Raw genomic sequence first — 21,337 nt, forward strand, 5'->3', positions numbered from 1 at the left:
TTCATGGAGCTGAGTACCTATACCTTACCCAGCCAGGTAAGCAAGCCCAGGTTCAAAGCGCATATAAGACCAGCTATAAGGGTTGTGTAAGGGAAGTAGGGCTAAAACCTGGGTAAGAGCTTGGGTAAGTCTGCATTTAAGACACCTGAGACAAGGATGGGGCAGTGGGAACTGGCCAGGCTCACTGCATGGGACAGACACTCCCTCCGACAAAGGGAGCGGAGAAGGGGTCGGCTCAGTGCATCCCCACAGGCAGATAATGCTGGCAAAGGCGGAACACCCCACTGAGCAGAGCCTCCTGAGGTTTCCAGCAGCGGACAAAGGTATTCCGGAGCTCCCCTGTTCCGGCACAGGCGAACGCTGACCCCTGCTGCCTACTCAGAAAAGGGGCTTTGGGATCCCCTTTCACCCGCTCCAGGGGTCTCTGGGAAGCCTCTTCACGCCACGCGGATCCCCCACGCGAGCGGGGGCCACCCCCTGTGCGCTCCTCCCAGGCCCCGGGCTTCCCTTCCCCCCTGCCGGGGCAGCGGGGAGGCCCCTCCCCGGCTCTTGCTGACAGGGCTCGGGAAACGCAACAAACACGAACGCGAAGGGGGGACGTTAACTCGCTTCCCTCCGGAAGGGGAAAGGCGGCAGCTGAAAACGGACCCGAGCGGGCCCGCCGAGCGCCGGGGAGGGCGGCGCTGAGGGAACCCCAGGCCGCTGCGCTCCGGCCCCGCGCAGCTGGCACGAGGCTCCGGGGCTACTCTGGACGGAGCCCAGGCCCCCGCGGGCGGCTCAGCAGCCGCCCCAGCGCGAGCCACGCTCCCGCCCCGCCGCGGTGACGTCAGAGCGCAGGGGCTCAAGTCCACGTTCGGTGCTTCCGGTCCCGCCCGTCAGCCCCAGGGCTTCCGCTAACAATTAAGAGGCCGGAAGTCCCCCGCTCCCAAGCCGGGAGGGTAACGGAGCCTCAGGAGACGCTCTCTCCAGCAGCCGAACTCTATCATTTCTCTTGTCAGTCGCGCGCCCCTCACGCTCTCCTCCGGCCAATCAGCGCGGCGAGGCCTGCTCGGAAGTGAGGCCCTGGGCTCCGTCCTCTTAAAACCGGAAGTGACGGCAACGGCCCGGAAGTGCGGGGGCGCGCGCGGAGGCGGCTGGGCGGGTCTGGGTAGCGTTGTCACAGCAGCGCGAGGAGGCGAACGGGCCGGGTAGGGAGGGGCTGGGATGCGTGGGGCGGGCCCGAGCTGCGGCCCTTCTCGGTCTCCGGGGCGGAGGGGGCGTGGCGGCGGCGGCGGCGGCGGCGGCGGGGGGGGCCCTTCGTCGGGCCCGGGCCGGAGTCCCCTGGGGCCTGGCGCACGGTCCCCTCCGCCGCGCTGGTACCGCGCCTCGCGCCCTCAGGGGCCGGCGGTGGCACGTGCTCGGCCTGCTGCGCGCGGGGTGCGGGGGCCGCCTGTGCGTGCGCGGCGGGGGCCCGGCAGCGTGTCGGGCCCGCTGGCAGCAGGCCCCAGAGCCGCTCCCGTCACCGGCTCCTTCGGGATCGCGGCCACAGCCAGGCGCGGGCGGGGCGGCGAGCAGCCGCGGTCACGGCGTCTGTGCCCTGGAGTTCGGGAACAGAGGGCACTTCCTGGTTTCTGGTATCTCTTCTCGCTGGCGTCCTGGCTAGCGTTCAAGGGAGCGGGAAGGGAGGGGCGCCTGGGCTTGTGCTGTCTCAGAAAAACCTTCTTGGCTGTCCTGAAAAAACAGGAATCTAAAGTCGTCTTGGCTGTTTAGCTGGAAATCTCTTTGACAGCCCCGAGTCATGAAGTGGGTGCATCCAAAAGCCTTCCTTGAAGGAGTTGGCTTGTTGATTAATCTCTTCTTCCAGCTGTTTCTTAGCTGTGGATTAAATACCGTTTAAGAATAAAGGGAAAACCATTTCCCTTCTTGCTTAATCAGGTTTGTTTTTAGGGCATATGTAGTTTTGCAGTCATCCAGACTATTCAGTGAGAATATCAAACAGAATTCTTAATATAAGAACTGCAGAACTTTTTTCAGGGTTTTTATATACTGTAAACTTTGTAAAGGACACTAACTAGGTGTTCTTCCGTTATAGCTTATCTTTAGTACCTGGAGTGGAGAGAGGCTGCACAACATGAGTGTGAATTTCACCCACTTCACAGCGCAGTCCTTAGAGTCCTGATGGTGGAGTCTTTTAAAAACTGGTGCAATGATGTGGGAGGAGCAAATTAAAAGTTGTTGCTAGACTTCAGTGGGAGGAAGTCTCTGGACTGCTGAGGTGTTAGACTCAGAGCATTTGTATATGGGAAACAGCTTTATGATGGCTCATTACTGCTGTGTGCTGCTGCTCTTAAGTTCAGAGTTGAATCTGAGTGGCAACCTGCTTTTCTGAGTATCATTTAATAAGTGCAATGAATGTCCATATCCTTGTACTTCCCAACCAGCAAAGTGCTCTCCTAGTCTCTCTCAAATGGGGTATTTTCACTGCTTGCTTTTGGATTGCTCTGGTGATGGGGAATCCGGAAGTGGTTTCCCTGTGTTGCCTTCCTGCCTTGTTAGAATGGTTAAAGTAAATCCTGCCGTTTCTTCTGCAATTCCAGACACAGTGCATTTCAAAGTTGGTATGCATGAAGAGTATGCGGTTTGATTGTTAAGGTACCTGATGTACCTGCTTCCACTGTGTGAAAGCCCCATCAGAAGTTGGAGGTGGAGGGAAGGAGAGGGTGATCGGGGGAAGTCCCGGACGACTGGAAAAAGGCTAATGTAGTGCCCATCTTTTAAAAAAGGGAAGAAGGAGAATCCTGGGAACTACAGGCCAGTCAGCCTCACCTCAGTCCCTAGAAAAATCATGGAGCAGGTCCTCAAGGAATCAATTCTAAAGCACTTAAAGGAGAGGAAAGTGATCAGGAACAGTCAGCATGGATTCACAAAGGGCAAGTCATGCCTGACTAAACTAATTGCCTTCTATGATGAGATAACTGGCTCTGTGGATGAGGGGAAAGCAGTGGATGTGTTGTTCCCTGACTTCAGCAAGGCTTTTGACACGGTCTCCCACAGTATTCTTGCCAGCAAGTTAAAGAATTATGGGCTGGAGGAATGGACTATAAGTTGGATAGAAAGTTGGCTAGATTGTCGGGCTCAACGGGTAGTGATCAATGGCTCCATGTCTAGTTGGCAGCCGGTATCAAGTGGAGTGCCCCAAGGGTCGGTCCTGGGCCCGGTTTTGTTCAATATCTTCATAAATGATCTGGAGGATGGTGTGGATTGCACCCTCTGCAAGTTTGCAGATGACGCTAAACTAGGAGGAGAGGTAGATACGCTGGAGGGTAGGGATAGGATAGAGAGGGCCCTAGACAGATTTCTTTTGGCCCAATCCTCTAATTTGATGAGGTTCAACAAGGACAAGTGCAGAGTCCTGCACTTAGGACGGAAGAATCCCATGCACCACTACAGACTGGGGGCGGAATGGCTAGGCAGCAGTTCTGCAGAAAAGGACCTGGGGGTTACAGTGGACGAGAAACAGGATATGAGTCAACAGTGTGCCGTTGTTGCCAAGAAGGCCAATGGCATTTTGGGATGTATAAGTAGGGGCATTGCCAGCAGATTGAGGGACGTGATCGTTCCCCTCTATTCGACATTGGTGAGGCTTCATCTGGAGTACTGTGTCCAGTTTTGGGCCCCACGCTACAAGAAGGATGTGGAGAAATTGGAAAGAGTCCAGCGAAGGGCAACAATAATGATCAGGGGACTGGAACACGTGACTTATGAGGAGAGGCTGAGGGAACTGGGATTGTTTAGTCTGCGGAAAAGAAGAATGAGGGGGGATTTGATAGCTGCTTTCAACTACCTGAAAGGAGGTTCCAAAGAGGATGGATCTAGACTCTTCTCAGTGGTAGCAGATGACAGAACGAGGAGTAATGGTCTCAAGTTGCAGTGCGGGAGGTTTAGGTTGGATATTAGGAAAAACTTTTTCACTAGGAGGGTGGTGAAACACTGGAATGCGTTACCGAGGGAGGTGGTGGAATCTCCATCCTTAGAAGTTTTTAAGGTCAGGCTTGACAAAGCCCTGGCTGGGATGATTTAATTGGGGATTGGTCCTGCTTTGAGCAGGGGGTTGGACTAGATGACCTCCTGAGGTCCCTTCCAACCCTGATATTCTATGATCTCTTCCATAGTTTCCCAGCCTCTTTCCTAACAGCTCTGAAAATGGCAGCTTCCCTTTTTTTAAACTAAGTATATGAAACTGCAGTAGTGCTGAGCTCAGCTTAGCATAGTACAGGAAGTGCAGTGTAAGCATTCCCTACACAGTTCTGTTGCTGTTTCTCAAGCTTCACCTGCAGCACACCCTACTAATACAGCCTTGTGGCTCCCACACAACCCAGCAACCTGAAGCACGTATATTCTGGCCTAAACTACAATTATAGTCCAGAATGCTCTGCTGTGTCAGTCCTGTGTTTCCCAGAGTTCTTGCAGTGCACCTCAGTCCTAATATTCAGCACCCCAGTTATTCTAGCCCTGTACTAGTTGTACCACCTATGGAACAATAGGGGCATCAAAATAAGCAGTAAGCTGCCTATTGGGCAGTCGCACTTGCAACAGGTTTACATGGTTGTGAGATATTGGCAACATGTTGCTACTACCTTAGGAAACTTGATCAGTCCCATGTGTGCCGCATTTGTTCCATTTGCAGGGCCGACTGGTGTGACAAAATTCCCATTATCAAAATCCTTCATCATTTTTTGAATGTCAGGTATTCAAAGCATGCTCACTGAAACTTAGCTGCTTTGGTTTGGGAATCTCACTTGTATGGCCAACTCATGAGTATCCAAGACCATGTTTTATGGTCAAATAATGCAAGGCATCTGTTCTCATGGTGGCCAGTACAAACAGTGTAAAGACCCACTAAAGTCGGACTTGAAAGCGTATCAGGTTGACCCCATCAGTTGGGAGGCAACAGCCCATGACAGAGCAAGGCGGTAGCAGATTTGTCATGTTGCTGTTAACCATTTGATGCAAGGTGTGTTAACGTTTTATGTGAAAAATGTGAACACCGCACAGCAAATATAAAAGCGGCTGCAATGGTCATGGACAATCTTGTCTGTTCCACGTGTAACCAGCTTTGTGGGTTTTTCATTGGTTTGACCTTGCGTAGATCATTCACTTATAGGGTTTGTAGAATCCCCTTATGTCGACATGAGAATCCATCATCATCAGTTGTACCACACTGTGGGGTGGCATTGTAATGTTTCCAGTAGGGAAATAAGCAAAGACTCTCCAAACTTTTTGCTTTTATTCTTGTCAATATGTGCAGCTGTGGCTCATGATGAAAAGCTTGTGCATTAACTGGTGTCACTAACCAGACTGCAGCATGCTCAGAATTCAGACTGTTACCTCTGCTCAGTACAGGACTACAAGAGCTCTTAACGGGGAGCACAGCTAATTGGAGTCCTCTGCCATTGAGTGCTAACGGTCTTGACGTGACTGACTGACCGCTCCCCACTTGCTGAGCATTATCGATTGTACTTACTGCAGACCCAAACTGGGTCATCTGCAAAGAGATCATAAGAATGGTCATATTGGATCAGACCAGTGGTCCGTCTAGCTTAGTATCCTGTCTTCCAACAGTGGCTACTCCCTCTGAAGCATCTGGGACTAAAGAGAAAAAGGCAATTTATTGAGTGATCCAAACCCTGTCGTCCAGTCCAACTTCTGGCAGTCAGAAGCTTCTTGGACACTTGGATCCAAACTGCAGCGTGCATGAGAGGATGGAGGGCACTTGTGGAATCCTTTCATTATTCCTGATGACTGGGCAGTGGGTGGATTCAAAGCCCTCCAGATAAGGCGGGAATCCTGACAGTTGGAATTCTGCAGTAACTTTGTGCCAGGGCATAAGAGGGGCTTTCCCTATGGGATGATCAGGCTCTAACTTTCTCTTTCTTCTGAACTCTTGTGGGTATGGTCTTGGGAGCAATTCATGTGAAATGTCCTGTCAATCTACCTGCTGGTGTGATTAGTGAGTCCTTAGTTACTCTTTGCCAGGTGATGCACCCATCCATGTTGCTGCCACCATGGGTTACCATGGTGATGAGCCCAAACTCATTTCTGACCCGCAGTCTTCCTCACTGGGCATAACACATTTACCCACAGGCCAACCAGAATTGTATCTCGCTTGAAGGAACCTTCTGTAAAACTCCGTTATTACTTATTTGTATTCCAGTAGTGTCTAAGGGCTTTGAGCAGGGATGGGGCCACAGAACTTCTAATGTAGAGCGTGTAGAGGTCTGCTCTGTAGAGGTCTCTGTTCTGGGGATTGTTCGTGTAAAAGGCAGAAATTGTGGCATGTCTTCTCACCAGCAAAGTTCTTGGGTAGCAGGGACTGATGTCCTCCCTTGCAATACTGCTAGCTCCTTGGTTGCCACATCATTAATCAGGCTGTAACTGTAGCCAGGTTGCAGTTTCTTAGGAGCCTGGGTCTCTTTCTAGTGCTCATGTCCTGCCTGCTTAACCCTAGAGGAACTAACAGTTTGTAAGTTTTGAAACAGCAGGGCTCTTGGATAGAGGGATAAAGACAGTAAGAGTTCCCTCTGCTAGGAAGAAAAAACTAGCTGGCACCTTAGAGACTAGCACATTTATTTGGGCATAAGCTTTTGTGGACTAGAACCCCCTTCATCAGGAAAGCTTATGCCCAAATAAATTTGTTAGTCTTTGAGGTGCCACAAGGACTCCTCATTGGTTTTGCTGATACAGACTAACACGGCTACCCTCTGAAATCTGCTAGAAGAGTGATTCGGCCTGCTCCAGTTTCTCACAAGCATTGGTTCATCTTTTGTGATCTCCAAAGTTCTGGTTAGCATGAGGTGCATCTGAAGTCTTCTGCAGCTGCATCATTTCTGGGAGCAAGACAGTCTAGAGCCTGACTCTTCCAGAAGTAGTAGAGTCTAGGAGTTCTCTTCCCACTCAGAAGTGGCTTTAGCCAGCAACAGGCACGTGCTACCCTGTTCTAGATAATCGGAATCTCTCAGGAGCTTGGAGGCTCTTTAGCTCTGTTACAGATCAAGTTTGGTGAGAGACCCTGAAAGGTCCTGCCAGAACTGGCTTGAGGTTCTTCAGTACTGTAGACTCTTGTTAGGTGACATCATGGTAAATGGTGATCTGTCTGTAGTTAAATATCTGCCTGGTTTGAACTTGCAGTTGAAAATTGCAACTTGGGAGAGTCCGAAGGAAGGTGATCAGAGATGAGATGCTAGGCTGGCGGGAGGGAATCCGGTGTTCAGGACAATGGCAGTGACCAGGAGTATGGAAAGGATTCTCAGACCAGGAAGAAAATGACAGTCCATGTAAGGCAACGGTCACGTTGTAGGTGCATTACAGCAGCTGTAGGACAGAAGGTTCTAATAGTGAGCATTTCCTAAGCAGCTAGGATCTGAAGGTGCCTGAGAAGGGAGTTTCCCTGCAGTAATGCCTGAGGTTTGACCTTTGATCTGTCGCACACTATCAGTTATCACATCAGGACATTAGTCATTTTATTGGTTAAATGGAGCTCTAGTCCTTAGAAGAAGGAATTGGGGGGATGGGGGAGGGGACCCGCTGCCTCTTCTGCAGGAGGTCCTATGCCTGCTGAAGATGTTAGGCCTGTGCTCCTGATGGCATGGGACTTGTGAGCACAGGCCATAGGGTGTCTCTGGGAAGTTCAGTTACAATTGATGCCTTGATTTTGGTTTGCCTAGCAATCTCACCCAGAAATGAACAGCAAAGTGCCAGTTACCCTAAGGCCCCCCTCTATCCTACTAACCCTGAACTGTGGTAAATGGCTTCTCCCTGCAACCCAAAGGAAGAGGTCAAGGGCCTTGGGAAAAGCTTTGTGTGCCCGGAAGTCTCCTTCCTTTCTGGCTTGGTGCCTTTCCTGAAGAAGCAGCTGAGGAATTGTGACCTCAGGCTTGTGCTTTTTAGCATAGTCCATTTCTTCTGAGGAGAGATGAGCCCTATCCTGAGCTGCTGGGTGTAACAGCCCTGACCTCCCAGGTGACTGACGGGCGGGGGTTTGCTTTTCCCACCTGTTGTCTGCAGCAGCTTTTCATGGCCTTCAAAATTCTCTAGTTTATCAGTGTGAGAGGAAGGGAAAGGGCTGGTTCCTGTGTGGCTAATGGAGGACTGCAATGGTCCTTAAAGTATCCAGGTTCGTCCAGGCGCTCTGGTGTCCCCGTCCATCCATGCCAATGGGCCTAATGCTTGGGAAGATGGTGCTGATGGAGACTAGGTGCTGCTAGGGGAGGGGAAAACACAAGACACCCCAGCTGCTTTGTTGGGGGGTGAGCAAATGGGACACAGCCCCATGCTTGGGTGCAGACAGAGGCCTGTTGAACTGATTTCCTGCTCTGACCAATGCAAGATTGCAGCTGGTCGTGGTGGTGGCAGCAGCAGCTCTTCAGTAGTGTCCGAAGCCTGTGGACACAGCCGTGCAGAGCCAAGCCAGCTTCCGGAGCTGAGTGGAGGACTGGGTGGAGCTGCATTCTAGCACTGTGCTGGCCTGCTGTGTTTTGTGCTGAACTTCTGACAGCTTTCCAGCGTCCAGCACTGGCCTGAGTGCAGGTAGTGAATGGCCTTAGAAAGGCACTCTAACTGGCCCTCTTTAACAAGTGTCTGCAGAGGAGTTCACTTCTGGATTCAAGTTCTGCCTTTGGATAGCTTGGCCTCCTCCAGGCTCCTTTTACTCTGACTTGAGGTTTAATTAGTGATTAATTATGACAACTCAAAGTGGAGGCTTCCCTTCCTCTGGTATGAGGGGAATATTTGGAGTTTGGGAGCAAATGGCTGCATCATCCACCAAGGAAAAACAGGAGACTCTCCCTCTGCAGTAAGAAGAAAAGGAGTACTTGTGACACCTTAGAGACTAACCAATTTATTTGAGCATAAGCTTTCGTGAGCTACAGCTCACTTCATCGGATGCTGATAAAAACTTGTGGTGGAGTGGTAAATGGGGAAAGGGCAGTCCTACAGAGTGATTTAGATCTGTGGTTCTCAACCGGGGGTACGCACAGGTCTTCCAGGGGGTACTAAACTCATCTAGACAGTTGCCTAGTTTTACAACAGGCTACATAAAAAGCCCTAGTGAAGTCAGCGCACACTACAATTTCATACAATGAGTTGTTTATACTGCTCTATATATTATACGCTGAAATGTAAGTACAATATTTATGTTCCAACTGATTTATAATTCTATGGTAAAAATGAAGAAGGAAGCAATTTTTCAGTAGTAGTGGGCTATGACACTTTTGTATTTTTGACTGATTTTGTAAGCAAGTAGTTTTTAAGCGAGGTGAAACTTGGGGGTACGTAAGACAAATCAGACTCGTGAAAGGGGTACAGTAGTCTGAAAGGTTGAGAGCCACTGATCTGGATCACTTGATAAGCTGGGCCCCTTCAAAGAAAGTTCATTGATACACCAAATAAAAGGTGCGACATCTAGAACAAAAAATGTAGGTCATACCTGTAAAATTCGGTACTATATCTTGGAAAGCACTGACTCTGAAAAGGATTTAGGGGTCAGAGTGGACAAGTTCCCAGTGTCATGCTGCAGCAAAGAGCTAATGTAACCCTGGGTTGTCTAAATCAGAAGTAGTGAGTCGGAATGAGGAGGTGGTTTTTACCTCAAACTGATTGTAGTGTGTACAATTCTGGAGTCAACATTTTTTGAAAACCTGGAGAGGGTGCAGAAAGAAGCCACAAAAAATATGAGGGGTGGAGAAAATGCCTTAGAGTGAGACCAGTCTGCTTAGTTTATCCAGAAAGGTGTGGTGTGTAAATATCTTGATGGAGAGAAAATACCAGCTACTAAAGGTCTCTTTAGTCTAGCAGAGAAAGGCAGAACAAGAATCGATTGCTGGAAACTGAAGCCAGACAAACTAGAAATAAGGCAGTTTTTTAACAATGAGGTTGATTAACTATTGGAAGGTTAACCAATGGAAGTGGTGGATTTCATCTCTGGTCTTCAAATCCAGATTTAGATGGATGCCTTTCTAAAAGATGCATCAGCCAAACATATTATTGGGCTCAGTACTGGGGTAACAGGTGAAATACCAGAGATAAGATATCTTCCCACTGAATTCATAGATTAAGGCCAGAAGGGACCAGTAGATCATCTAGTCTGAAGAGGCCCTCTACAATGGTGCAGTGGCAGCAGAAGCATCTGCCCAGCAGCTGGGTCAGTGCTGCCAGTTGTGCAATATCAAGTGCAGACTGGCCATGGAAAGTTTTCTTGTTCACCCCCCAAGAGCCACCTGCTTCCCATCCATCCCTGGGTTAGAAAACCTGTGTAAGAATAATCCTGAATGCTTTTGCTGTTCTCTCCTTGCCTTGTGATGTGATCCTGAAGCTTTTCTCAATACCAAATGCATCACAGCCACCCTGTCAAGATGCTAGCTAAGCAACTCCATCCTCAATAGAGGAAGCTGCTCCATGCTTGATTCATGCTTTCCTGTGGCTAGCCAGAGTAGGCAGAAAATCTCTACCTCAAGTCTGTATGTGTTGCGTGAGCACCCTAATGTGCTGACTGAGAGCACACTGAAACTGCCAGCCCAAAAAGCTAGTTCCTGGGAGCTTTGGCCAGCTCATCAGAAATGCACAGCTCTCTTCCCAGGTGGAGATTCTGTGCTTGTGCCATGCTTGGGTTTGTAGTCTCTTTGGTTGATTTGCAGGCTACGTGAACAGCCATACTTGGACCCAAGAGCCCTGGCAGCTAGAACTTTCTCTTGTCTATTTTGATGGTCCTGCTAGGGCTGTTTCTCTCGTGTATCAGAGAGTTTGTGGAGAACATCACAAAATGGAGCAGAACTGGTCCCTCAGTCTTATTCCCAAACAAGACTTGCATAAAAGTCCTGGTTGAATGTTTCGCTGGAGTCTATCTAGCACCCCCACACGCTTCCATTGGTCCTGCTTTTGAACAGGGGGTTGGACTAGATGACCTCCTGAGTCCCTTCCAACCCTGATATTCTATGATTCCTTTACTAAAACCTCCTCCCAAAGGAGTCTGGAAATGAATGGGTCCAGCCAGGTCCCCACTCTCCATCTGACTCACTCTATACCTGACCTTGATGTATCTCTTTCTAGAATGCAATATATGCTGTTGTCACTCGCATGTATAAGATGTGTAGTAGAAGAAACTAATTGATATATAATTCCAGGGTGTGTGTCATGTCTGAGTTCTGGGAGCTTTTTCCTTAGGCTGATCTGTTGGGGGAGTAGAAATGAAATAATTGATCTTTGGTTATGAAACGTGCTGATTAGAAGGTTCATAGATTTTTAAGATCTGAAGGGACCATTATGATCTAGCCTGACATAGGCCAGAAAATCTCACACAGTAACTTCTGCATAAAGCCCGGAATTTGTTTGAGCTATAGCATATCTTTCAAAAAATAAAATAAAATACTGATTTTAAGACTTCGAATGAGTAAGAATCCTCTTCATCTCCAGCTGAGTTTTCCCAGTGGCTAATTCCTTCACTGTTAAATTGTGCTTTGTTTCTCACCTGAATTTGTCTAGCTTCAAGCACCAACCATTGGGTATCTGTGTAGAGGTGTGGTAGGTGTATATGGTCCTTACAAGTTTGTATTTAACTGTATTGAGTATGGAGTATTTTTGTAGTATACGTGATGCAGTATATTGGAAATGGCTCCCTTGAATAATGAACAGGATTTTATAATTGTCTTATCTGTTTTGACCTCTGCATCTATATATGCAAAATTTTAGGAGGCAAAATGGTGAATGGGAGTAATGAAGGATTTAGGGTATGTCTACACCACCGCAGTACAGCTATGATGCTGCAGTTGTCCTGTAATATAGACACTTCCTACATTGACAGAAGGGGTTTTTCCATTGATATATTTAACCAGCCTCTCCAAGAGGTGGTGGCTAGGCTGGCCTGGCTGAGTCTACGCTGAGGGTGAGGTTGATCTTAATCACACTGCACAGGGAACAGCATTTTTCACAGCCTGAATAGCGAGGCCGATCTAAGTGTAGACCCGGCTAAAGGCTGGGGAAATGGCTGGATCCCTTCATTGCTTGTTTGTAAAGGGTGATACTTCTGGAGTGTTTGAAGCTTCCCTGTAGTGGGCTCCCCAACTGCAAACAGTCATGGGTTTTCAAAGTCTTCACCATTGACTTTAAACTCTTCTGATATTTTTCTGAGGGAAAACCTTGCCTTGGATGATGTGGCCTGTGAGGCTTGAGAGGGGGCTTGTAGGGTAGGAGTGGAGAATGGCTTTTATAATGGGAATGGAGCTTCACCCTTAACGATGGCTACTCCACACACCACTACCTATTGCCTATTCAGAAAGTGGCTGGAGACTTGCACCACTGAGCTAAGTTAGTACAAATGCTATTAATCAGATAGCTGCTGCTTTTCTTTGGCCTTGCCTTGGCTCAGACCTTTGGAAAGGACTGAGTGTGAGATCAGCCAAGGCAGGTGCCTTTTCCCAGCAATTTGGGGACAGACAGTGCCCCTTTTAAAACAGACTGATCCAGTTGCATTTTGAGCTACAGGCCTGTTGATCATTGCTGAGGCCTCTGGGACTTGGGCCAACAATGGAGCGAACATCTCTTCTTAGATAGACTTGAGTGCTGTAGGGAAGCAGACTGTAACAAAGGCCCCAGATCTACTCTTTGGGTTTCTCCACTCTGCTGTTCTTGTGTGCAAAGGGTTTATCTAATCACACTTCTCGAAAAGTTATCTTTTGTCCTGGCAATTTGACAAACAAAATGCAGAGATTGAAGTCTCCCCACCCCCTGGTGCAGTTGGGAGTCCATGGGTTAACCAAAGATTCTGCACCTGCTTGCCAAACTCTGACTCGGGCACTTGTAAGAGGGCACACACTGTAGAGAACTAGGTGTTCTGGGAATGTCCTACCCTACCCCCTGAGACAACTACCAAGCCCTCCCACAGGCTTTTGGGAACAAGGGTGCATTGAACTGACCCCTCCGAAAGCTGGAGTTACTGGCCAACTATTTGTGGGGAACCCTGCTTTGGCCAAGGAAGGAATGAGGTGTCTATTGAGGAGCCCTGCAGGACTTCTCAGCAGTGCGGGAAACAGCTGCATCAGGCCACTGATTCCATTTCCCATTCTCCCCTCCTAGGTGTAACTCACGTGTGTAAAGATGGCAGAGCAGGAGCCGACCGCAGAGCAGCTGGCCCAGATTGCAGCAGAGAACGAGGAAGATGAACACTCTGTCAACTACAAACCACCTGCCCAGAAAAGCATCCAAGAGATCCAGGAGCTGGACAAGGATGATGAGAGCCTGCGCAAATACAAGGAGGCTCTGCTGGGTTCTGTGAACGTAGCTACTGGTGAGTCCTGGTGTCATCTCAGAGCATGTGGTTCCATCTGTGCAGACGTTAAACAGCTACAATAGCCAAGACCCCTTCTCTACACCTTTAACTGCTTCAGGCAGACACGAAGAACTCTCCTACCCTCCTCCCAGATCTCTTCATACATGCTGCTGAAAGCCCAGCTTTAACTCGAGGATGCAAATGATCAGTTGGGAGTAACCCTCCAATATGAGCGCTGCTAGCTGTCTGGTCTGCCAGTCTTTACCTGGCTAGCTCAAGTCAGTCATTGGTCCTTTGAATAAAGCTTGAGAGTCGATATCTTCTGGGATGTTCCTTCTGAATGGAAGATTCTGAGACTTCTTTCTGCCCTGAGTATAAAAGAAGGGAAACCCTGGATCTCTGCTCCAGGCAGGCCCATTCTTTCTAGTTCTTACGTGCTCCTTTGCGTTTCCAGGAACTGAGTGAAGGGAGAGAGCAGGATGTAGATGGGCTGGGCCTTGGGGTGGGGATGTCATTAGCACTTTTAGGACTTGTCTAACAGCCTCTTCTTCGTCTTAGACCCCAGCACTCCTAACGTGGTCGTGACCAAACTGACACTGGTCTGTGCCACTGCCCCTGGGCCTCTGGACCTGGACCTGACAGGTAAGCAGGAGATGGGCACTGCGGTCTGCCTTCCGAGGGGGACAGGCCTTGGCTAGCTCAGTGCAGACAGTCAGGAGCCCTGGTGGGGGCCAGGCTAGGGCCACTGTCCATTCTGGCCTGGAGCCCAGAGGTGGAAGTGACCTGTATTTCCAAACATAACTTGCAGGGGGCCAGGCTCCTGTGAGTTTAGGGCTTCCAGCCTGGTGGTCAGTACTGCAGCCTCTCTGCTTCCTGTACCTGAACTGCAGTGCGAAGGGCCCCAGCACAGTGCCTTTGGACTCCTGTTGGTTGTGCACATTCAGTCCTGCAAGCGCTACTTAGATGCCAGCAGCTGGAGGAGCCCAGGAGCCACTTGGCAAGCGCTGGCTCACTGCTTTTCTAAAGATAGGAAACCCACAGACCTAATCCTGCCATAACTCCTCATTCCTCCCACCAAACTCAGCTCAGGCCATGGGGGGGCAGGACCGAGCCCTACGCCAAATGAAGTATTCCAAATTGCTCCACAAACAAGTTACTGTTGCCAGAACTCTTTTAAAAATACTGCCCCAAAATAAGCGGTTGAATGAAAGGCTTCTCTGGGCTCTAATCCATGAGGAATGTTGCACCAGCCTCCTCTAGTGGCATGAGGCTGGAATCCTGATAATGGGCCCGGGGGTCCCACTGGGATACCTGATTTTTAGTCAAGCAGGGTCTCCAGGTACTCCATTTGAGGATCACGTTTCTTCCTGCTGATTCTGGGAAGAGGAGCTTGGTGTTTAGTCTCTTTAAGAGAGCTAGTCATTCTGAAATTGAGCCATATCCTCTGGTGTGGATAGATGGATTCCTTAGGGCTTGCATGGACTAACTTAGAAATGGTGGTAGCTTCCAGCATGGGTGGGTGTGAGGTGGCGAGGTCTCTAAACAGGGACACCGATGAGTAAATCACATTTCTCTTCCTTGTTGGGAGGAGAGTGTGTCTGGGACTCTTCCCGTACTGGGCTTTGTGCACTCTTCTGTGGAAACCAAAGGAGTTAATGCAGGAGCTGGGGCGAGGGAGGACCCGACATATAGGAAGGGACACTTCCCCTGCCTGCAGCCTCGCACTTTATATTCCAATAGCTCCAGTCTCTGGTACAGGGCCCACCCCAAATGCATCCCACAGCACAGTCCCTAGGGAGTCTGAGCAAACTTCTCCCTTCTCTGTAGGGGATCTGGAAAGCTACAAGAAGCAGTCGTTTGTGCTGAAGGAGGCTGTGGAGTATCGGATAAAAATCTCCTTCCGGGTAAGAACTTTTGAGGAGTCACTGGCCCAAGCCTGTCTGTATACTCTGGGCATACAGCAACCAGACATCCCAAAAGAGGGAGGTCACCAATCCCAAGGAATGCATTGGGAGACAGGCCCCTTCCCTGCCCTGCCCTGGATATGGGGAGGGCTGTGGCCGCTCTGCTGTGAGGTCTTGTTTATCTCTGCAGGTGAACAAGGAGATCGTGTCGGGGCTGAAGTACATTCAGCACACGTTCAGGAAAGGAGTGAAAAGTAAGTGCTTCCATTGTTCCAGACATTGCTTTGCAAGGGGGGTCTCCCAGCCAGCCCAACTACAGTGAGATGCATGTGCCACCCCACTCTCCACCTGGCTCTGGCATGGTGGGAGGAGACTCTTTACTTCAGAGCAGAGGGTCTCAACCTTTTCCTTGCTGAGGCCCCCTTCAACGTGCTACAAAAACACCAGGCCCTGGTGGGGAGTGCAGGGGAGCACGGGGCTCCAGGCTTTGGGGGGGGGCCCTTGGGCATAGGCATAGTTTTTATTTCTATTTGGGAGGTGAGTGCAAGGCCTGGCAGGGCTCGAGCCAGCTCTGCACAGCAGGGTCCAGGGAGGAAGTGCCACCTCCGCCCCATGACTCACTCAGGAGGCCACCTAGCCTGCCTGGGCTGTTGGGGAACGCAACCAAAAAATATAACTCAAAGGAGGGGAATCAGTTCAAAAGTCTGAACACCGCTCAGGGTGCAGGGACGGGGTAGCTAGGGGCTGTGTGCAGGGGCTCAGAGCACAGAGTTTCAGCCATGGGGCTCCGCGGCCCCCCTGAAAGGGTTCGTGGGCCCCCCCTGGTTGAGAACCACTGCTCTAGAAGGCTTCCTCATGTGCACCTTTGGCTCAGCACTGGGGGTGGGAAACCTCCTTCAGGCTCTGCAGCAGTACAAGGGCCTGCCTGATGTCAGTGGCTCCGGCTGCATTTGAGCTGATCGGCCTTGAGTGAAGCAAAACTTAGTGCTGAATGAACAGCAGCTTCTTCCCCTCCTGTTGCTTGGCCTGCAGCATGGGGTGGGCAGGTGTCCGTCCCCATGTGGAAGGGGCTCAGAGCTAGCATCGAGTGGCTGAATTTCCTAGCTCTGAGCCCAGCCGTGTGCCTTCTGTGGGGAGATGGCACGGCAGTCAGGAGGGGCTAGAATCTGTTCATGCTCTTCAGCCTCAGCACCAGCTCTGGCGGCTCATTCTTTTCCACCCCACCCCTGTCTCCTTCCAGTTGACAAGACTGACTACATGGTTGGGAGCTATGGGCCCCGAGCAGAGGAGTATGAGTTCCTGACCCCCATGGAGGAAGCCCCCAAGGGTATACTGGCCCGGGGCAGCTACAACATCAAATCCAAATTCACAGATGATGATAAGACTGACCATCTGTCCTGGGAGTGGAACCTGACCATCAAGAAGGAGTGGAAGGAGTAGCCCTTCCACAGGCCAATCCCCAGAGAAAGAGTTAGCCAGGCAGTGGCTACAGTAGAAATCCCACCCTGTACCAAAGTGCTGACATTGGAACCCCAGCTTCCCTTCCCATTTTTTAAGTCAACAAGAAGAGCACTCAGCTCAGTAACCCTTCCCCTTCCCTCCCCCCAGAGAATCACTGAATGGAGCTGACCAAACCATGCTGTCTGCATCTGACCTCCAGCTGCCTGCCTCAGGGGCATCTGTCCCCAGGCCTCTCCACCATGCACAGAAGTGGGAGTGCTTCCTGCCCTCCCCAGGGCCCTGATCAGGGTCTTGTCCCATTGCTGCATCTGACCTTTCTTCATTGGAATAAACCACAGGCAGGTGCTGAAGGAGAGGGACTCTGCAAGCTGCTTCCCACACAAAGGGGGCTTTTCCTAGTGCTACTGCCCATGGGGTGGTGCCTCATTTGGGGGGCTGAGGAATTGTGATGCCAGGCAGCTGCTGAACCCTTCTGTAGGCTAAAATCATGTCTGTGGCCTGCCCCTCCCCTCCAGCCAGTGTCTTGAACACTGGCTGGCAGCTTCATTTGTGGCTATTTCCTGTAACCATGATGCCTTAATGTGTGTAACATACATTCTCTAGGAAGGGGCCCTGATCTTGTTAGCTCCCACCCCATAGGTTTGTTAGCATGCCGCCCTCTCACCTCAGTCACTCTCATTGAATTGGCTCATTAGAAACGAGTCACAACTAGCTTTGCTGCTGGCCCATTCTCCTGAGCCTGCTGGCCTGAGAGGAGAAGGGCTTGTGGCATCCTGTGCTGCTCCCAGCCCACGCAGAGCCATCCCTGGGGATGTCCAGAGAAAGCTGTCTGGTGGAACTCTCCCACTTTCTGCTATGGAGGTGTTGGCCCTGTTAGTGTAGATCTCAACAGCCCAGTGCCTTCCTGTGTCTGCCCCAGCATCTTTACTGTGGTGGGTCCGGGAGTCATGAGTGCTGCTGTCACCTCCGAATTATTTCATTGGAGCCATTTTTGGCTGTAAAGCACTGAAATGCCAGGGCAGCTCCTGCCCCTTCTCTTGGTTTGGTTTTCGGCTGGGGGATAAATCCGTTCAGTTCTGCAGCTGCTTTCACAACCTGGTCAGAACAAAGAGCTTGCAATGGACAAATATTCAAGAGCAGTTAATGCCTTATGTATCAGTTCTGCCTTTGAAATCTCGTGCCTGGCCTGTCAGTATTTATTGCCTTGACAAGTAGACTCCATGTCCCCAGAGCAGTCCCTCTTCCCCTTGCATCCTCACAGCACTGCAGCCTGGCATCCCTAACACCCACACTGGCCCGGTAGTTGGGGGGCAGGAACTCTCAAGGACCCTCCAGCTACTGGACAAGCATGTTCCAGCTCTGCAGCCATCTTCTCTGGTTGCTTTGATAACACTGATGTACCAGAACTGGGACCAAATGTGTGTGGTTTTCCTGTAGCTACGTCTCCTGCCCCAACTCTTCCTCTCCCTCTCCCCTCCCCCTGCCCTTTAGAGAGATTTTTGTTAATTTGATTTGGTGCATTTTGTCTGTAAATCTTAGACCCAGATTAACAGATTTGGAATCATCATCTGCTTCCCCTTTTATGACCGTTAAATAAAATCTTCAAACTGACCATGCGCTGTCCCTTTGAATCCTCTTACTCTTCTTCCAGGTCTCCAGAAGGTAAGTGGCCTGTAAGAGGGGGACATCACTAGGACCCCAAATTCACTAATTCCTTGTACACCAGCAGGTGCTGGGAAGGGCTTTTCCCCAGTGATCTTGGGAGGTGGTGGGAACAAAGATTGGGAAGGTGCTTCCCTAGGACTGTTTTCAGAGTAGGAGCCGTGTTAGTCTGTATTCACAAAAAGAAAAGGAGTACTTGTGGCACCTTAGAGACTAACCAATTTATCTGAGCGTAAGCTTTCGTGAGCTACAGCTCACTTCATCAGATGCAGCTTCTCCCTTAACACTGTCCCCTTCACTGCTATTGCAAAGGTTTGTATGTAAAGAAAACCTGCCCCTTGCAATCAGCTCCTGCCTTTCCTGTGGCCTCCACTAAGAGGCAGCAGTGGGAGGGGGGAGAATGTGTTAAAATGGGACTATGTTCATACATGGTGCTTTCCAGGCAACCAAGGGGAGGAAGCCTGTGCCCCGAGGAATTCATAGAATCATAGAATATCAGGGTTGGAAGGGACCCCTGAAGGCCATCTAGTCCAACCCCCTGCTCGAAGCAGGACCAACTCCCAGTTAAATCATCCCAGCCAGGGCTTTGTCAAGCCTGACCTTAAAAACCTCTAAGGAAAGAGATTCTACCACCTCCCTAGGTAACGCATTCCAGTGTTTCACCACCCTCTTAGTGAAAAAGTTTTTCCTAATATCCAATCTAAACCTCCCCCACTGCAACTTGAGACCATTACTCCTCGTTCTGTCATCTGCTACCATTGAGAACAGTCTAGAGCCATCCTCTTTGGAACCCCCTTTCAGGTAGTTGAAAGCAGCTATCAAATCCTCCCTCATTCTTCTCTTCTGCAGGCTAAACAATCCCAACTCCCTCAGCCTCTCGAATTAGATATCGAAGAGCCAGTTGCAAGTGTCAGAGCAAAGTGCATCGCAGCAAAGGATAGTGAAGAAGGGAGCTAGTGGGAGGCATTAAGGAATCTGGTTGTGGGTGTATCTGGGAGGCCGGAGGAAACGTACTGACTGTAGGCAGAGTTAAGTGCACAGCACCTTGAAGGTGAGGACCAGGAGCTTGGAACGATGCGATGGGAGTGGGTTGGGGTTCGTGGAGCAGCACAGCAATCTTAGTCAAAAGATTTTTTGCAGAGAAGCAGATTGTGATGGGGGGAAGCTGCAGGGAAATTAACTTACTTGTGACAGCCACCCCCTTTTCTGCCCTTCATCTTAAGTGCTGCCCTAGGACATGTCTACATGAGCTCTTACTGTGTGGCAAGCTGGGGTGCAGGTCCATCTCTATTGCTCTGGCTGTCCTAATTTCCCCTGCTCACCCAGGCTGCTTCCTGGTCTTGCTGGATGAGGTGCCTTCCCTATTGGGTGGTGAGCCCTGACTTAATATGTCACTAGTGCAGAGGGTTACTGCAGAACTGAAATTGGCCTGGAGAGGCGGATGCCCAGTATCCAGTCAGTTACAGTGGCCAGCACCAGTGCAATAAACCCACCCATAGCTGGTCCTTAAAGAACTAACTACCTGGAGGCAGTTGGTGGTAGGGTGAAATCCTGTCTGATTCAATCTTAGTGTCCTGCTGCTCACTAGACAGCCACCAGGTGGTGCTAGAAAGCAAGGTTCTTCCTCCCCTGGCTCAGGACTGCTGCTGGCCCAAGGAGCGAGTGGCCTAAGTCTTCCCTGACCGTTTTGAACCTGAGTAAGTGGGTCCCTCAGTCTGCTGCTGGATCTTGGTCTGAGCCCATGTGGGCATGTGATTTCTGTGCAGAGAAGATCCCAGTCTCCCAGGAGCCTGGCTTTTCAAACTGCGGCTGAATGTGCATACCAGTGTAATAGGGTGTCTGCTGGCTGTTTGCATCACAATGAGCCATGGTGCAGCTGAACAATTGCTCAGTCCCTCTGAAGGAACAGTTGCGGGCCTGAAGAAGAGATCTGTGTAAGCTCAAATGCTTCTCTCTCCAACAGGAATTGGTCCACTAAAAGATACGACCTCACCCCCCTGTGTGCTCAGCCGCCGGAAAGCAAAACTGCAGCCCCTGCCACAAGCTAGGGGTGAGCGGGTATCTGCTGGAGTGGCAGCCTTGGCAGGGCAGTAGCTGGAGGTGTGGGTTGGGGGTCAGAACGCTCCGGGGGAGAGAACCAGCTCCTGGGAGCAGGGCAGGTCTGTTGAGATGCTGGGTTGTAGAAGCCGGTCGGCATCGTGAAGTGCCTGTGCCACTGAGTTGGCATTCAGGAGCCCTGCACTCTAGTCCCAGCTCTGCCACTGACTTCCTCCGTTGATGAAGGTGAGCTGCTAGGTGCCCTTTTCTCTGAACAGAAGGTCGGCCACAGTGGGTCAGAACAAAGGTCCATCCAGCCCAGTATCCTGTCTGTTGTCAGTGGCCAATGCCAGGTGCTTCAGAGGGAATGAACAGAACAGGCAATCATCAAGTGATCCATCCCCTGTCGTCCACTCCCAGCTTCTGGCAAACGAGGCTAGGGACAGCATCCCTGTCCATCCTGGCCAATAGCCATTGATGGACCTTCCCCCATGAATTTATCTAGTTCTTTTTTGAACCCTGTTATAGTCTTGGCCTTCACAACATCCTCTGGCAAAGAGTTCCACAGGTTGACTGTGCGTTGTGTGAAGAAATACTTCCTTCTGTTTGTTTTAAACCCTGTTGCTTGTTAGTTTAATTTGGTGACCGCTAGTTCTTGTGTTATGAGTAAATAACACTTCCTTCTTTACTTTCTCCATATCCATCATGATTTTATAGACCTCAATCATATCCCCCCTTAGTCTCCTCTTTTCCAAGCTGAAAAGTCCCCGTCTTTTTAATCTTTCCTCCTATAGATGCTGTTCCATACCCCATATCATTTTTGTTGCCCTTTTCTGTATCTTTTCCAATTCCAACATACCTTTTTTGAGATGGGGCAACCAGATCTGAATACAGTATTCAAGATGTACCATGGATTTATATAGAGCAATATATTTTCTGTCTTATCTATCCCTTTCTTAATGATTCCCAACATTGT

The 21,337-nt window shown here is 50.2% G+C and overlaps 1 protein-coding gene across 2 annotated transcripts; it reads left to right on the forward strand.

Annotated features, from left to right (window-relative positions):
* The first annotated feature begins 1,094 nt into the window (after positions 1 to 1,094).
* Positions 1,095 to 18,273, forward strand: ARHGDIA (Rho GDP dissociation inhibitor alpha). 2 transcript variants are annotated; one of them, XM_077833267.1, is made up of 6 exons: positions 1,095 to 1,187; positions 13,105 to 13,315; positions 13,856 to 13,939; positions 15,125 to 15,201; positions 15,392 to 15,455; positions 16,442 to 18,273. In XM_077833267.1, the coding sequence occupies exons 2-6, from the start codon at positions 13,126 to 13,128 to the stop codon at positions 16,639 to 16,641; spliced, it is 615 nt and encodes a 204-aa protein (XP_077689393.1). In that variant the 5' UTR covers positions 1,095 to 1,187; positions 13,105 to 13,125; the 3' UTR covers positions 16,642 to 18,273. The 2 variants fall into 2 exon arrangements, with proteins under 2 accessions (XP_077689393.1, XP_077689394.1); XM_077833268.1 differs by lacking the exon at positions 1,095 to 1,187 and adding an exon at positions 1,431 to 1,613.
* Positions 18,274 to 21,337: the final 3,064 nt, after the last annotated feature.

Source organism: Eretmochelys imbricata, chromosome 14 (genome assembly GCF_965152235.1).
Source record: "Eretmochelys imbricata isolate rEreImb1 chromosome 14, rEreImb1.hap1, whole genome shotgun sequence".
Classification (NCBI taxonomy): Eukaryota; Metazoa; Chordata; order Testudines; family Cheloniidae; genus Eretmochelys; species Eretmochelys imbricata.

Bases quoted from the DNA above. Each gene is read 5' to 3' on its own strand.
- ARHGDIA (XM_077833267.1), top strand. From the start codon at position 13,126: ATGGCAGAGCAGGAGCCGACCGCAGAGCAGCTGGCCCAGATTGCAGCA. The intron at 13,316-13,855 runs GTGAGTCCTGGT...TCTTCGTCTTAG, and splicing joins TTCTGTGAACGTAGCTACTG to ACCCCAGCACTCCTAACGTG. The intron at 15,202-15,391 runs GTAAGAACTTTT...TTATCTCTGCAG, and splicing joins GGATAAAAATCTCCTTCCGG to GTGAACAAGGAGATCGTGTC.